This window comes from Monomorium pharaonis, chromosome 7 (assembly GCF_013373865.1).
Source record: "Monomorium pharaonis isolate MP-MQ-018 chromosome 7, ASM1337386v2, whole genome shotgun sequence".
Lineage (NCBI taxonomy): Eukaryota > Metazoa > Arthropoda > Insecta > Hymenoptera > Formicidae > Monomorium > Monomorium pharaonis.
The window spans coordinates 22,813,338-22,830,520 of NC_050473.1; the positions used below are offsets into that span (position 1 = coordinate 22,813,338).

Consider the following 17,183-nt stretch of genomic DNA (forward strand, 5'->3'; position numbering starts at 1 on the left):
ACTGAGCTTTTCAACAAATCATTGAAATTCTCTTCTTTTCCAACTGCTTGGAAGCGCGCTCTTATTCGTCCGCTTTCTAAAATCAGCAAACCGACGTCCCCATCTGACACTTGATAGCCAATCTGCCAGCGATGTCCAAACTCCTTGAAAGAATTGTGGCTGATCAAATAGTGGATTATTTAAACGAACATAATCTTTTTGATCCAAGGCAATCGGCATACCGCTCTAGCTATAATACACAGTCTGCTTTATTGCGTGTTTGCAATGATATCAAGGAGGGAATAGACGCTGGACTTGTTACCATCATGGTACTTTTTGATTTCAGTAAAGCATTTGACACCGTTCCGCATTTTCTACTTCTCACCAAGCTTAAAAAATACGGTTTTTCTGATGCGGTGATTATGTGGTTTTATTCATACCTCACTGGCCGTTCCCAAGCAGTAATTGATGATGTTGGAATCTGCTCAGAATGGCTTCCTACTTCCTTAGGAGTTCCTCAGGGTTCCGTGCTAGGTCCCTTATTATTCTCCCTTTTTATCAACGACATTAGCAATGCTTTGTCCTTCTCAAGCCATATGCTCTTTGCTGACGACTTGCAGATATATCTTTCCTGCTCTCCTAAAAATATTCTGCGTGGCCTTGAATTAATATCAAGGGACGCTGAGGCTATATCTGAATATGCTGTAGCAAATGGCCTTAAATTAAATCTTACCAAGTCCAAGTCGATCATCTTTGCTAGCCATGCTTACTTCAATTATATTGATACTTCCCTTCTTCCTCCAATTACTGTCGACTCTACACCTTTGAGTTTTGTTAGTGAAGTGAAGAATCTGGGTGTAATTTTTTCCTCCAACATGTCATGGAGTAAGCATGTCAGACGAGTGTCTAGAAATGTTCATTTTGCTTTAAATAGGTTAAAGTTCAACAGGAACTCTCTCTCAACTGAGCTTCGAATTAAACTAGTGAGCACTCTGATACTGCCTCACATCGACTATTGCTGTTTGGTCTACCATGGACTTAGCAACGATTTAAATATCAAGTTGCAAAGACTTGTGAATTGTTGCATTAGATTCATCTTTAGTTTGAGGCGAGATGAACATATCACACCATTTAGACGTCGAAAACTTGAGTGGCTTTCCGTCGAAAACAGGAGGCTGTTTTTTCCTTGGTTGCCTAATTTACCGCATTCTCAATCATCAGTCCCCCTCATATCTCAGTGAACTCTTCATTCCTCTTGATCCTTCATTAAGAAGATCTAATCGCACAATGACATCATCACATATTTTTCATATTCCTAGTCATAGAACTACTTCATATCGTAATTCCTTTCATTTATCGGCGATTTATTTCTGGCATTCTCTTCCGGACATTGTTTCCGCTCCCTCACTTGCATCTTTCAAGACTCTCCTGCGATCATTTCTTCTAGTATCGGAGTTAGCATGATCTCTGCTGCACCATTTAAGCACGCCTGTTCACTGTTATTTTTATTTTCTATTTTATTTTTATTTTTACTTTTATTTCTAAACTTATTTGTACTTAATTTTACTTTTTTTCTCCTATTTTTCGCTTACTCTTGATTCTTAGTCTTGCTTTGACTCGTCCTTCTTTGCGTTATATAGTTTTAGTTTTAGTTTATATTAGTTTTAGTTAGGTTGTGACCGGATTTTAGAGCGCGAGAATTTTTGTGGCTATCGAAGAAATGAACTCACGTACCTTTTCTGCCCTTTTCACAGTCGCCAGCTCCTTTAACCTGCCCAGAAGCAAGGATCGGATGTTCCGGATCAGTTGGATCTGCCAGAACGCCGTCGCTGCAACGCGGACTTCCGCAACGTCGCAGGAAAGAACTATTTTTTAGGTTATGTGCGAATTTAATACCACATGCACTTTACTCTGCTTTTGCACTTAACGATATGCACTTTATTTATTATTAATTCTTTTTTTATTTCAGATGCTGCCGCTGCCCATCGGATTCGCCAGGATCGCCGTCATCCCCCAGGAACGTCTCCAGGTAAGTTTTTCTAGGTTATGTGCCTGTACTACGCTCAGGTTGTCACTAGGATGTATTTCGCTAGCAGGATCGCCCGGTTTCACTTCAGGAACAAGGATCGGATCTTCCACACAAAGGTAAGTAATAACTCTTGTTTTGCAATAAAAACAATAACAATAATAACTTTTATTCAGTCCTTGCAGGAAAGAATTGTCACACAGTCTTCCCGAACGCGTCGCTTCAATTCACACTCGTTTCGAAGGTTTCTGTTAACCACGGTGGTTTGATAACAACACCCGTACGCGACGCTTATTCACAATCGGGTTATCGACTGACACTCGCGTTAGCAACGCGATGAGAGCTTACTAGCATTCGGCTCTATGATATCAATAACGCGGGACGCTCGCTGCGTAATATCCCGCGGAACTCACGCACGCTCGTACGCCTACTTGATTCGGCGTCGGAACACACACACACACTCGTATCTCCCGACAACGCTACGTGGGATGTTAATGATACAAGTTATATGTCGTCGTGACTCTAAACAAGCTCTCTGATTTTGCTCGATGAAAAGTCCGCGCGCGAAAAGCTCTCCAGAGCTCCTCGCATCGGATTTTATACTCGGGAGCCTAATTTCCCCCATCCGGGTTGTTTCGCCAATCACCGCGCAGCAGGGATGCTGGCAGAGCGAGTCTTCCCCCTCCAGAGGCCGTTGGTCCAATCCCCGTTGTTCGGCGATGTCGCATGGCAGGATGGCAGAAGGCATCCCCTCTACTGGTTAGCCGGCCAATCACGAACAGGCTCGCAATTGCACCGGAGTTCAGCCAGGGTTGCACGTTTTAACTCTGTGTGCTCCCCGAGATGTTTTTCGTTATTGCACTTAAAAGTGCAGGTTCGGCGATTTTAGTGGCACTCGAACCAAACTTATCAAAGTACTTAAAAATGATATTTAAACTGAAAATATTATGAAATAGTAATGCGCATGCAGTATGCGTATGCTATAAGGAAAGAAATGTATAATCTGAGTGTAATAATTATGCAACTCGAAAAAAGATATATAACGAGATTTGACTCGACTTCGTACATGATCTATTGTCGCTGGACTTTTATGAACATGCACTTAACGTAAAAATAAAAAAGGTTTCGCTAGAATAAGACACGAAAATATAATTAAACACTATTTTATGTGCGTATCATACGCACTCGCCTCATGCGTATACAACAAAGTTAATAAAAATAAAATAAAAATTATAAACTTAATACGCGCGCCAATTCGCGCTAGAGAATGATAAAACTTAATCTTTTTACGCTACTATCGCGTTCTTATAAAATAATTCGACTCGCTGGGAATCTATGAGAAAACTTAGACTAATGACTAAAATATTAATATTATTGAAAGAACAACTTGGGATAAAATATATGAAATAATAGTAATATGAAATAAAATAATTAAAGAAACGAAATCACTTTCGCGCGCTTCATAAGGTTCGCGCGACTTTAAACGTTTTCGCGTCTGGTTAACGCTTGTGCGCGTCTCCGGGCGCGTCAGCTCTCCTTAGGGTGACAGCCAGGACACTTTTACCCTCGATGTTCTTTGACTCGGTCTTCGCTGTCTGGAAATAGGCCGTGTCGCTGCTCCTCGGAGGCTGCCTTGAGGTGGACGCCACAGGCTGAGGGGAGCCCTTTGGAGTCGGTCGCAAGGTTAGATTGGATTAAGTTAACCTACCTTGTATTCTTATGTAGCGTTTATTATTCTGCGTTTTACCTAACTTTTGTTCTTGATATTTTGTTCTTGATATTTTTTCTTTACTCCATGTAACTTATACTTTGCCCTTTAGCTTATGCTTGGCATAATAAATATCTCTCTCTCTCTCTCTCTCTCTCTCTCCTCTCCCTCTCCCTCTCCCTCTCCCTCTCCCTCTCCCTCTCCCTCTCCCTCTCCCTCTCCCTCTCCCTCTCCCTCTCCCTCTCCCTCTCCCTCTCCCTCTCCCTCTCCCTCTCCCTCTCCCTCTCCCTCTCCCTCTCCCTCTCCCTCTCCCTCTCCCTCTCCCTCTCCCTCTCCCTCTCCCTCTCCCTCTCCCTCTCTCTCTCTCTCTCTCTCTCTCTCTCTCTCTCTCTCTCTCTCTCTCTCTCCAATAAAACAGTATGTGAATCCACGTTGTTTTCACATGGAATCCACGTTTCTATATGGATTCTATGTAGATTCAATGTGGATTTCATGTATTGTATTATTGGGGAGAGTACATTTGTGTGGAGTGAGTTTTTTACAATTACTTGTTTTTTGAGTTTATTTTTTATTTTATATTGATCTCATTATGCCATATTATATCTAATTTGATATCAATTTTGATCGAACAGGCTGCCTCTATGAAACGAAAGATAGCATTAAAATATAGAAGTAGTGCTGCGAAACGAATCAGATTAACGAAGTTTAAAACAAAAGCTACAAGATCTGTTATATTTGATAGTAGTGATGATAATAATAGTGACAATAACAGTTGTAAAAATTTTACAACTGATCCTGAACTTGAGAGTTCTTTTGAAAGGGAGACAGATTTTTCAAAAAATGATGCCTCCAATTCAAGTTTACATAGCAATTTTGATTCTTTCAATAATTGTGGTAGCAATGAAAATAATGAAAGAGAAGTAGATTTTCATGAAACTGATAGTTTAAATTTAAATTCTTATAGTTTAAGTAGCATTTCTTCTGATAATTCCATTAGTAACAGTGAAAATAAAGATATTGAAGACCATATAAACCATAACAAAGATAAAGATGATGTTGGGCAAGTTTATAATGAAGGTGATGTGGATGTAACATCGAATTTTAACAACAAAGAACACCAAAACAATTTATTTAAAAAGTTAAAAATATGGGCTTTGCATGGAGCATAAAAAAAAAAGTTGATGAATTGTTAGCTTTATTACAGCCAATTTTTCCTTTTCTACCCAAGAGTCATAAGACTTTATTGCGTACTTCAAGAAAAGTTAATATCTGCAATATCGATAATGGATTGTTCTGGTACAAAGGAATAAAACTTAATATTCAACAATTACTTACTGATGAATATATTTATCAACATGATGAAATAATAATAGATGTTAGTATAGATGGTATTCCTTTATATAAAAGTTCAGAAAAGCATTTCTGGCCTATTCTTGGGAAATTTCAAGATTTCAAACATCCTTTTATAATTGCCATTTATTTGGGCCCTGGAAACCTAATAATGTTAATATTTATCTGGAGAAATTTGCTACTGAAGTATCAAATTTACAAGAAAATGGGTTTAAATGGAGCAACGGTAATATATATCAATTTAGAATTAGTAATTATGTCTTGGATGCTGAAGCTCGTTCATTTGTAAAACAAATTATCGCACATGGTGGCTATTATGCATGTAAAAAGTGCACTTTACAAGGGACATATTACAAGGGTAGAATGTGTTTCTTTGAACAAGACTATCCTCGTCGCACAGACAAATCTTTTTATAATAGAGATAATCCTAATCATCATGTCGGCAATTCAATTTTAGAGGATATTGGAACTAGTATGATTTCTCAATTCCGTTTGGATGCACTGCACCTTGTATATCTAGGAGTTGTTAAAAGAATGCTTCATTTTCTCATAAGTATTCGTTCTCGGTGTACATTGGCACATGGTATTGTATTAGAAATAAATAATGTATTAAATGGTATTGCAAGTTTCTTTCCATTAGAATTTACTCGAAAACCAAGAAGTTTAGGTACTCGTATTAAAAGAGAAAAGTGGAAGGGCACTGAATTTAGAAGATTTATACTATACGATTGTATTTATGTTTTAAAAGATCGTGTACCTAATAACATTTTCCAATGCTTTCTGCTCCTTCACTGTGCAATTTATATTTTATGTAGACGTGATCTTTATCAAAGAATGAATATAATTGCTGATTATTTACTAAGACAGTTTGTAAAACAGTCAGCTCATTCATTTGGGCTTGAGTTTGTAGTTTACAACGTTCATTCTCTTATTCATTTAGCTGGGGAATGCCATAACAGAGGCACATTAGATTCGTTAACGCATTTCCCTACGAAAATTTTTTAGGTATTATAAAAAGTCATTTACGTTCTACTCATCTACCATTGCAACAATTAGCAAACAAAGATATGGAATCGCAAGGCGCATTGATAAACCCATCATATTCTAAAAATAATAATTTTGTTACTCTAAAAAAACCATTTAATAGATATCATTTACCGTTCGAAGGCCAACAGTATGCCACTGTTATCACCAAAAATTTTACACTGAATACAAATAAAGCAAATAGATACTTCAAAACTATCTGTAATGAAATTGTACATTTATGCTGTGTAATTAACTCACCTAGAGGTATTATTCTCGTGGGAAAAAAATTCAGAAAGTATGAAAACTATTATGATTTTTCTATGGAGTCTTCAAAATTAGATATTTTTAAAGTGTCGGAACTTGAAGACAGAATTTATTATTGCAATATTGAAGATGTTAAAGAGAAATGTGTTGTCATGCCTAATAGCGATGGTACTTTTCTTTGCGTTCCGCTTATCCAGGTTTTTCATTAAAGTATATCTATTAATTTTTCTATAATCTTTGTAATTTATTTTATGTTTGTATTAATATATAACATTTTGATATTTTGTGTTGCAGTATGTTGTTGTAAAATTTCCTTGTTTGGATGACAAACAAAAAGAAACTGTAGCTGTTGTTCCATCATCATGGATAAATTATCATCTCAACACATGCAAATGGCCTCCAAAAAAATTTCCCAGTGATAAAATCAGCAGATTGGTTATGAGTTTAACGGAACCAAAAGATGATTTCAAAGATATACCAATGGAAATCATGTATAAATATGGTTGTTGCGTATTGTGTGGGTATGCGAGCTTCACGAATGAATTGATCGCGAACTCTCCGCACGTGCCTTTCCGGAAGTCTCCTCGGGGGGCTAGGCGGTCAGAATATACAGTATTCTTTAGTTAAATTTACTCCTTTATTTCATTCACACTTCAACCTCTTGATACAATTTTCCTTACGCACTTAAATTACGCACTGCAACTGTCGTATAAATATGTCGCCGAACGCCTTGAAAGATCTTACGGGCGCTGGGACCGAACTCACACTAAAGAGGAGGGAGCACGAGAGCGCCGGCAGCCGGCTAGGTCGGAGAGGGGGGTACTTGCGCAGACCGGGGAGCCAGAAGAAGGAAGTAAGAGGGGGGCACCAGGCCCGAATGCTAGCTAGGGCTCCAGCGAAATCGCGACTGACAATTATCCTTGCAAAATTATTAAGGACACAACAAAGTCGCCCGCCTTGAAGGGACTGCCCTTCAATGCCCAAGTTAGAAGTCGCAGGTGGTTACAATGTATCCAGAAGAGAATGACGCTCTAACAGGCCTAGAGCCTTAGCCGGTCAATCCACTGCAACTTGAAACAATAGAAGCGTTTATAATGAAACTAAGGTGCATTACTTAAATCTTATAATTGTAAACTTACAGGACAAATACTCATCGTAAAATTAACGCTAATAAACATTATAAACTAAAATGAGCATGAACGCGGATCATGGAGGTACATCTTAAACATAATAGGAACATAGTAACTTAGCTTAACATTAAACGAGCTAGAAGTCAACCAAACTCACGGTTTACTGATTCGTCGCTTGCGTTGGTATTATCGCTAACCTGGAAAGAGGTCTGACATATGACGTTTTAGCAGTCCTGACAGTAGCAGAGCGCGCTATGCCATCTGTGCCAGGGTGTATTTGCTCCACTCGTCCGGTCATCCATTGCAAGGGGTGGAGGCCCGGTTGCTTTAATAGGACAAGCTGACCGACTTCTAGCTGAGGTCCCTTCTCCCGTCTCCATTTCAGGCGCGGTTGGAGAGAGGGAAGATATTCGGCGCTCCATCTGGACCAAAAATGCTGGCGCATTTGTTGTATAACCTCCCATCGCGAGAGTCTGTTTGTGTTTACATCGCTTAGGTCAGGGTAAGGAAAGCTGTTCAGAGGAGAGCCGATCAAAAAGTGCCCCGGGCTTAGATATGACATATCGTTCGGGTCGGAGCTCAACGCGGTTATGGGACGCGAGTTTAATATTGCCTCGATTTCACAAAGGATAGTTAGCATTTCTTCGAAAGTCAAATTATGCCCTCCGACAATCCGCGCAAGATGATGTTTTGCGGACTTAACTGCCGCCTCCCAAAGGCCGCCAAAATGCGGAGCGTTAGGAGGTATGAAACTCCAAGAGATTTGCTGGTCGCGCAAGAATCGTTCTATGGCCGTTTGCGTAGCGTTTGTTCGTAATGAGTCGTAAAATTCTTTCATTTGCCGGCTTGCCCCTACGAAGGTAGTAGCGTTGTCCGAATAGATGCGATTAGGCCTCCCTCTGCGGGATATGAGTCTCCTAAGAGCGGAGATAAAGGCATCAGTGGTCAGGTCACTGACCAGCTCCAGATGCACCGCCTTGGTAGCAAAGCACACAAAGCAGGCCACGTATGCTTTATGACATCGCGCATTGCGACGCGCACCCTCTTTAAGGTTCACGGGACCGGCGTAGTCCACTCCGCAATGCGTGAAGGGTCGAGACATCGTGACTCTTGGAGCTGGCAGGCAACCCATTAAGGCCTCCGAAAACGCGGGTTTAGCCTTGAAGCAAGTAACGCAACTGTGTAAGACCTTGCGGGTTATAGCTCTCAAAGAGAGAGGCCAAAATCGCTGCCTGATAAAAGCCATAGTAGCTTGTAAGCCGGCGTGATGGTTGCGAACGTGCTCGAATTCAATTATACGTTTTGTTAGTAGATGGTTCCGCGGAAGGACTATTTGATGACACGCGTCTGGTAAGAGCGAGGAATTTTTCAATCTCCCCCCTACCCTCATCAGGCCGTGATCGTCCATGAAAGGAGACAAACAGTTTAAGTTGCTCGAGGCACCAATGTCTTGAGATTTGCTTAGTGCGTGATACTCGGTAGTGAATGCTTGTTGTTGAACCAACTTGCATAAAACATGTAGAGCTTGGAGAACCTCCTCCGGGGATGTCTCCGCGGTAGAGGGTCTATTTAAGGCGGGTTTAGAGAATCTGAGACAATAAGCTATGACGCGACATATTTTGTTTAGACTAGACAATCTAGCAATCAAATCGTTTATGATGCTGAAGTCCGTGCGAATGACCATCGCAAGTGCAGATTTCCTTTGTTCAGGGACGTTATCTAGACGATTAAACTTGCCACAGGGCCACTGAGCCTCAGGCTGCCGCAAATAGTCCGGGCCATGCCACCACAGATCAGAGTGAATTAAATCTTTCGGAAACAGGCCTCTCGACAAGGCGTCCGCGGGATTGTCGGGCGACGCGACATGCCGCCAGCTCATTGGCTCGGTTATGCGCTGGATTTCCCCGACTCGATTGGCAACGAATGTGGACCATCGGCGAGACGGAGACGATATCCAGTTCAGCGTCACGGTCGAATCTGACCATAATAATATTTTTACGTGAGGCAGTTGTAGCGCGGACTTAACCTTGTCCACGAGTTGAGCCAGAAGCAAGGCCGCCGAGAGTTCGAGTCGTGGCAAGGAAAGCGCCTTGAGGGGCGCAACTCGAGATCTCGAGCATAGAGGCTGCGAGCGGAAGCTGTCTGTATCAGTTTGACTGCGAACATATATACAGGCACCATAAGCGAGTTGACTCGCGTCGCAATAGCCATGAACCTGGATGCGATTGGGATCAGCATGATATGTAACGCGACGAGGGATTTGTAATGCGCTCAAATCTGGCAACTGTGTTTTAATTTGAATCCATTTGGCGTGGAGGTCCTGGGGAATGGACTCATCCCAGTCCAGACCCAATTGCCACAATTCCTGCAGCAGTACCTTTGCGACCACGATTACGGGACCAATTAATCCTAAAGGGTCAAATAGGCTTGACACCTCTGACAATATAGACCGTTTTGATATAGTGCTGGGGGTTTGCGAATCCGTGAATGAGAAATGAAACGTATCTTCTTCTCTGTCCCATAAGATACCCAATATGAGAAAGTTGCTCTCCTTATCGAAGGACACAAGTCTTTCGCCGAGGTCATTGACGTTCTCTAAAAGCTCGGCGCAGTTAGATCCCCACTTACTCAGTTCCATGCATCCTTGTCTCAACAACAAAATAATTTGATCCCGAATAGTTAATGCTTCGGACTTAGTGTCAGCCCCGGTAAGCAGGTCGTCAACATAGAAATCGCGCCTTAGACGCAAAGAGCCAACGGGAAATTCGCTAGAATAATGATCAGCCAGATGAGTAAGGCATCGCGTAGCTAGGTACGAGGCAGATGCGGTACCATAGGTAACAGTAAGTAATTCGAAAGTTCGAAGTTCCGCGCTTTTATCCTGACGCCACAAGATTCGTTGGAATCGCGTATGGTCTTGATGTACTAGAACCTGGCGATACATTTTTATTATATTGGCAACTAGGACGTATTTGAAAGTGCGAAATCGCAAGAGAATAGAGGAGAGATCATTTTGAACGACCGGTCCTGTTAGCAAGCAATCGTTTAGTGACAGTCCGGTTTCAGTCTTGCATGATCCGTCAAAGACGACTCTGAGCTTAGTGCCCTTCGCGTCCTCCTTTACCACACAGTGGTGAGGAAGGTAATAGGCGTTGACCGTGCTTGTTGGCTCTTCGCGGATCGGACGCATGTGACCTAGCGCGAGGTACTCTTGCATGAATTCTGAATACCTCGCCCGCAAGGTAGGTTGACGAGCAAAACGTCTTTCTAAGGAGAAGAACCTTTTCAAGGCGATATCTCTGGAATGCCCTAATTCAGGAACCAACTCCTGCTTGAATGGGAGCTGTACAATGTATCGGCCTTGAGCGTCTCTGGTCACTGTACTTGCGAAGTGATTCTCGCAAATCTTTTCTTGAGAGGTAAGAGCTTGAGAGTCGTTAGAGATGTCTTCTAAGTGCCATAATTTGGCAAGTTGCTGATGTAGTGTGGAATTGCTAACAGCGGAGTGGAGAGCTCTGACATGCCTCGTCGGAGGAGGCGGCGCATTTAATTTACCGGCTAGGATCCAGCCTAATCTTGTCTTTTGCAGTAGGGGATGTCTGTTTGATGCCCTGATTTGCCCTACGCAGAGAAGGCTCCAGAAAGCCTCAGCACCGATCAAGACGTCAATTCCTGATGAGACATTAAAATTGGGATCAGCCAGCGGAAGATTACGCGGGAGATCAAAGGCGGAGCGCTTAATAGTAAAGCTCGGCAAGTCATCAGTTATACGATCGGCTACGATGCAATCGACAGTGAGAGAGGAAGAATTCAATCTGGATCGTAACGTAATTTGCACCGCTTGCTTGGAACACGTCATAGCCCCGCCTATACCGGATATAGAAACGTTTGTGGAGCGCGGAGTGAGACCTAGAGACCTCACGAATTCTCTAGTGACGAAACTGGTTTGTGATCCAGAATCCAGAAGCACTCGGCAGGAGCGCCGCAAATCGTTGTTTCCCTCGGCAATCACGAGCGCGGTTGACAGCATGACGCAATCGGAACTTCCGGCCCGGTAGGAGTGAGTAGCAACAACGTTAGTTGAATTAGATGCGGTGGCCTCGATCGGGTTAGACACCTGGTTCGTTTCGTCCTCTACCTTGGCTTGATCCGAGGCAGAGCCTTGAAGGTGTAGCAACGTGTTGTGCTTACGAGAGCACACCCTGCAACTTCCGGACGGACACTGCCTGGTGGCGTGATCCGCCGGGCGCAGGCAATTGAGGCACAGTTTGCGCGACCGAGCATTTTCTATTCGCTGCTGAACCGAAAGCGCTGAGAATTTCTTGCATTGATAAATGGAATGGCCAGCTTGACAATAATTACATTTAGATTGCACGGCCGCGTTACATGTAGTTTTCTGCTTACTGTCGGATTGCGAGCGCGACGTTGCGTTCCGCGCGCCGGCACCAGAAGATCTTTGAGTAGATTCAAGAACCTGACATTGCTGTACCAAGAAACTCGAGAACTCTTGAAATGTGGGCAATTTATCGTTTGCGAGAGATTTTTGCCAATCGCGCGTGGTATTCGGGTCAAGTTTTGCACTAAGCAAATAAACGAGCAAGTCGTCGGAATTGTCTGTCGGACGCTTTAATGCCTTTAAAGCTTGAACGTGTCGCGCGGCACCGTCGGCGATTTGCCGGAGCTCGGCGGCGCTTTCTTTCTTCATAATGGGTAGCTCAATTAGAGCTTTGAGGTGACTCTGTACAATAACGCGCTTATTGTCATAGCGTTCGTTCAATAAATTCCACGCGACCGGATAGTTTTCGTCCGAGATCTCGAGAGAACAAATAACCTTATGCGCGTCATCGGTGGTCGCGGCTCTTAAGTATTGCAGTTTGTGTACATTACTCAGAGACGGATTCGAGTGAATAGCTGATCGAAAAGCATTGCAGAAGGGAACCCACTCATCGTATTTGCCCGAAAATTTTGGCAGATCGAGCTTGGGCAGACGAACATTGAATGAAGACGAAGGCGCGTCAGACACGTTTGACGGCGTAGGGGAGGGGGCAGTCACGTTGCGCGATGCCGACGAAGGCCTTAACCGGTCGCGAATCCTGGACGACAGTTCATAGAAGGCATCTTCGAACGCGATTCTATCACTCTGCTCGGAGTCATCATACATTTCTAACTCCGTTTGCACATCATTGTATTCAGTCCAGTATTGTTCTAACTTTCCCTTGCGTTCTTCGAGTTGTGAGAGCACTCTCGGGGTGACCGCGGTAATAGAGTCTACGTACGTTTTTATCCGCGTGCATGCTGACTTTACAATAGAGCGACGTTTTTTAGCCCGAGCGGGATCAAAATCGGTTGCCATCGCGGGACTCGAGTAAACAATATCCAACAAACAGATTAAGAAACGTTTTTGATCGGCAAATTGAAAAGCTTTCCTTACTTGTGTATCTTCGATGAATATTCCTTAAGGCGCGTGCAGAAACACGTGGGTTGAAGACCGGGGACGCAAGATGGCGGATGACCTGACGCGTCGATGCGGATCCTCGTTGCCGATCCCGTGTTGCGTGGATGCAATATGGCGGTTCGATGCGGGTGCTTGAGCCCGAGCACGTGATGCGTAACGCAGTATGACGGCTGGGACGAAATCTCGCTGCGGGTCCTTGTTGCTGAGCGCGTGCGGCGCAATGCAATGTGGCGTCTGGACCGACGCTTCGAGACGATTCCTCGTTGCTGAGCGTGCGTGCCGTAACGCAATATGGCGGCTGGACCGATGCTTCGAGAAGGTTCCTTGAGATACCTTGAGCGATTTCCAGGCGCGTTGGTGCGGCAAAACTTGGAAAAGACGCTGACCAGGTATCGGTGGAAGATGCCTTTCGAGAAGGCTCGGCAGCCGCTGCGTAAATGATACGGCAGAATGTTCGGGCAGTAGACAGTTGCAGTGATGCTGCTGTGCCGGAAATGTCCGCGTGCTTGATAGTCGGACAGTATCCGGCTCGAAGGACCAATTTGTTGCGTATTGTGTGGGTATGCGAGCTTCACGAATGAATTGATCGCGAACTCTCCGCACGTGCCTTTCCGGAAGTCTCCTCGGGGGGCTAGGCGGTCAGAATATACAGTATTCTTTAGTTAAATTTACTCCTTTATTTCATTCACACTTCAACCTCTTGATACAATTTTCCTTACGCACTTAAATTACGCACTGCAACTGTCGTATAAATATGTCGCCGAACGCCTTGAAAGATCTTACGGGCGCTGGGACCGAACTCACACTAAAGAGGAGGGAGCACGAGAGCGCCGGCAGCCGGCTAGGTCGGAGAGGGGGGTACTTGCGCAGACCGGGGAGCCAGAAGAAGGAAGTAAGAGGGGGGCACCAGGCCCGAATGCTAGCTAGGGCTCCAGCGAAATCGCGACTGACAATTATCCTTGCAAAATTATTAAGGACACAACAATGGTAAATATTGATTTATCTAGTAATATAATAATAAAGCAATAATGCATTTATAGGACTTAATATAGTATTTTATAAGAAATAGAATGCATATGTTATTAATATTATTTTATTATTTATTTACAAAATTTATTTTTTCTTTTTCTTTACTTAAGAAAAACAAATTTATATTAAAAACCGAATTTTTTTTTATAATGTATTTTTATTTTTTATTAATATTCATATTTTTTTATCAAAAAACGTTAAAATTTTCAATTAAAGCATTAAGTACAAAAATAATATTTTTTTATTGTATTTATAAATAGTTGATTTCCAATCTGTGGAATATATTTATATATATTTAATTCATTTTATAATTAAAAGAAACTTTTATTAATTAGCATGCTTTCATTATAATTAATTGTTTTTTATTTCAGACACTTATGCAAAAGCATGTAAAGCTTGTCTTAAAGCAGAAGAAGACAGCATCATTGATACTGCTGCTGGGGAAACTGACGTAGAAAAATGTAGAAAAAGACACAAACCTGCAAGATATCAAGAATCTGATAGTTCAGAAATTGATTTTTCTCCGAAGAAATTAAAAAATATAAAGTATTCCTCCCTTAATGTCATTACTGATAGTAATGATACAGACATTTCTACAGCAGATGATATTAAAGCAAAAGTAAAAACACTTTTGAAAAATCCATCTCCTTCCCTTTTAACGGAAAGATCAAAAAAATCTCAGACAAAGCATAGAGTTGTTCCTCCGTCCTATCGTACTGTATCTAATGTGTCACAATCACAGTCTTCATCTTCTACATTGCAAAATACTTGTCTCGAAGATAAAGAAAACTCTCCAGTAAAATTTCTTTTCAATGATGGTATGTTTCTATTTTACACAAATTATATACTTGATTTGTTTGTTGAAATTTTACATACATCGTATACTAAAATTTTACTAAAGTTTTATGTGTATATTAGAATCTTATTTTAAGGGGATACTAAACTGCTCTGTTTTATCATTAATTTTTTGGACACCGAAATCTTTTTATTGATTGCATGGAATTAAAAATCCTTCTCCAAAATTAAAGTACAGATAATAACACGGTGCGCTGCGATTAATTTTATACGAAAAACGAAAGAAAGTTAGAAAATTATAGTTTTGTTATCGACTTCTGTAGTCGACTCGTGAAAACATTTGCTGTGTATAAAAGTTTTAGACTTTATATGTATAAAATAAGCATGGGGCGCACTTGGCATTTCAGTAAGGAACAATACTGTGCTTTTAGAATGAGCCTAGGAACCTTAGAAAAAAAGATTTCGGTGTTTAAAAATTTTATATATTACATGCATGCGGAATCGGTGCGAAGAGCACAACAGAGCTGAAAGTGCAAAGAAAAAAGTGCAAGATTAGTGCGATGATATTCTAAGAGATGGCAGTGCAATTTGTTGATAAAATATACCGGTCGGCACCGTTTGAGGTTAGTTAGGTTATCCTGTCAAATCATTACGTTGTGAATTACGTGTGAATTACGTGTGTGAATAAATTTTTGCAGTGATCGTGTTACGTGTAATTGATGCTTGTGATTTAGTGACAAAATTGATATAACAATTAGAGACATCTCTCTTGACGCAAAATATCCTGTTGAAAGGATGGATCTAAACTGTCTAAAGGTTTGTTTTATTTATAATAAATTAAACACGAAGAAAATTGTTTTGATGATTGCAAATTACCTATTTTAAAATAAATTGCATTGAGCAATATGTAATTACATGTATTGCATAAAATATAATATTGCAAACGTTTCTTATTTTAAGTTATCTTCAATGCGAAATTAAATTATCATCTCGTATAAGTTTAAAATTGTAATACTAATTAGAAAAAGGTGGAGATATGCATTTAACAAATAATTATGAAAAAGCATTAACAATCCACATTTCTTATACAGGTTTACATCAGAATAACTGGCTGAATTTTAATTAACATCCCTAGTAGTAGCAATTTCTTTCAAGACTGCTGTAAATCTTACAGCAGATCTTGGGAGATACTGCCAGCAGAACATTATGATCTGTTTCCTCATTTTGTTCAAGATCTGCACATCTTTTCTACTTAGAAAGAGTGTCAGTCTGCTGACAGACTGTTGGCAGACGGTTTACAATTATGAAAAGAATATGCTTCAAGATTGTTCAATTTCTTTGCTGTAAATATCTGCAAACAGTTCATTGTGCATGTACAGTGCACGAATCTTACAGCAGACTGTTAACATAGACTGCCAGCAGAGCGATTGGTAACAATCTTTTAATTAATCTTATCTGATTGAATTCTGTTGCAATTACTGCATGCAGATTTTGCTTCGCAGAAAATGCTACTAGGGATAATTTGAATTTCACATGTCAACATATATTATATCTACGTAACATAAATTTTTGGTACATTTCCAACTATGATGCACTTTGATTTAATACACTGTACCAATATTGATTTTTTTTTCAATAATCTTGACATTTATTATTTAAAACCTTTGAACACAAATATGTTTTCATGTCCTGACAAAGTCTTCCATTCTTACTGTTACTTCTATTTGGACAGTATATTTGATTTTCATAATTACAAGTATTTTAATCATACATGACCATTTTTACATGACTATATGATAATTCATATGTTATACATGTATTGAAAGGAAACTGTATAAGGTTGGAATGTTTGCGGCATTATATTTTATGTAATTGCATATCGTTTAATACAATTTTTTTGTACTTTTAGTCATTAAAATGGACTGACACATAGAAATGTAAAAATATATATAAATTGATATTTTTCATATTTAAAATAATACTTTAAATTAGAAGACTTTAGAAATTTTTTAATATTATAAAAATATCTTACATAATAAAAAATTATATTTGTTAAAAAATGTTTAATGAAAAAATTGACATTGAAATGAATAACCGTTATTGTATACATTTTTTATATAATATAAGTTTTAAAAGATTGATAACAATCTAGCACTGTGTGCAGTAATTTCTAAAGAAAACATTTTTAAAGAAAATTTCTAAAGAAAACAATTATTTTATTATTCTTGCCACTTTTACATTCTTGCCACTTTTACATCTTTTTACATTCTTGCCATTGTTGAGTGAAGAATTTTAATGTAATGTCAACTATTTATTTTATCTTTCATTTTTTTTATTAATTATGTTGTTCCTTTTTTGATTATAGATGCAAAAATGACACATTGACCGTGTTCAAAGTGGACAAAGTCTACTAGTCGTCTA

At 40.4% G+C, this 17,183-nt stretch overlaps 1 protein-coding gene across 1 annotated transcript; it reads right to left on the bottom strand.

The window, feature by feature from the left end:
• Positions 1 to 7,643: 7,643 nt before the first annotated feature.
• LOC118646677 lies at positions 7,644 to 12,836 on the bottom strand. Its single transcript, XM_036290129.1, has one exon. It carries the CDS (start codon positions 12,834 to 12,836, stop codon positions 7,644 to 7,646), a length of 5,193 nt encoding a protein of 1,730 aa, XP_036146022.1.
• Between the last annotated feature and the right edge of the window lie 4,347 nt (positions 12,837 to 17,183).

Excerpts from the sequence above, each read along its gene's own strand:
- LOC118646677 (XM_036290129.1), bottom strand. The coding sequence starts at position 12,836 with ATGGCAACCGATTTTGATCCCGCTCGGGCTAAAAAACGTCGCTCTATT.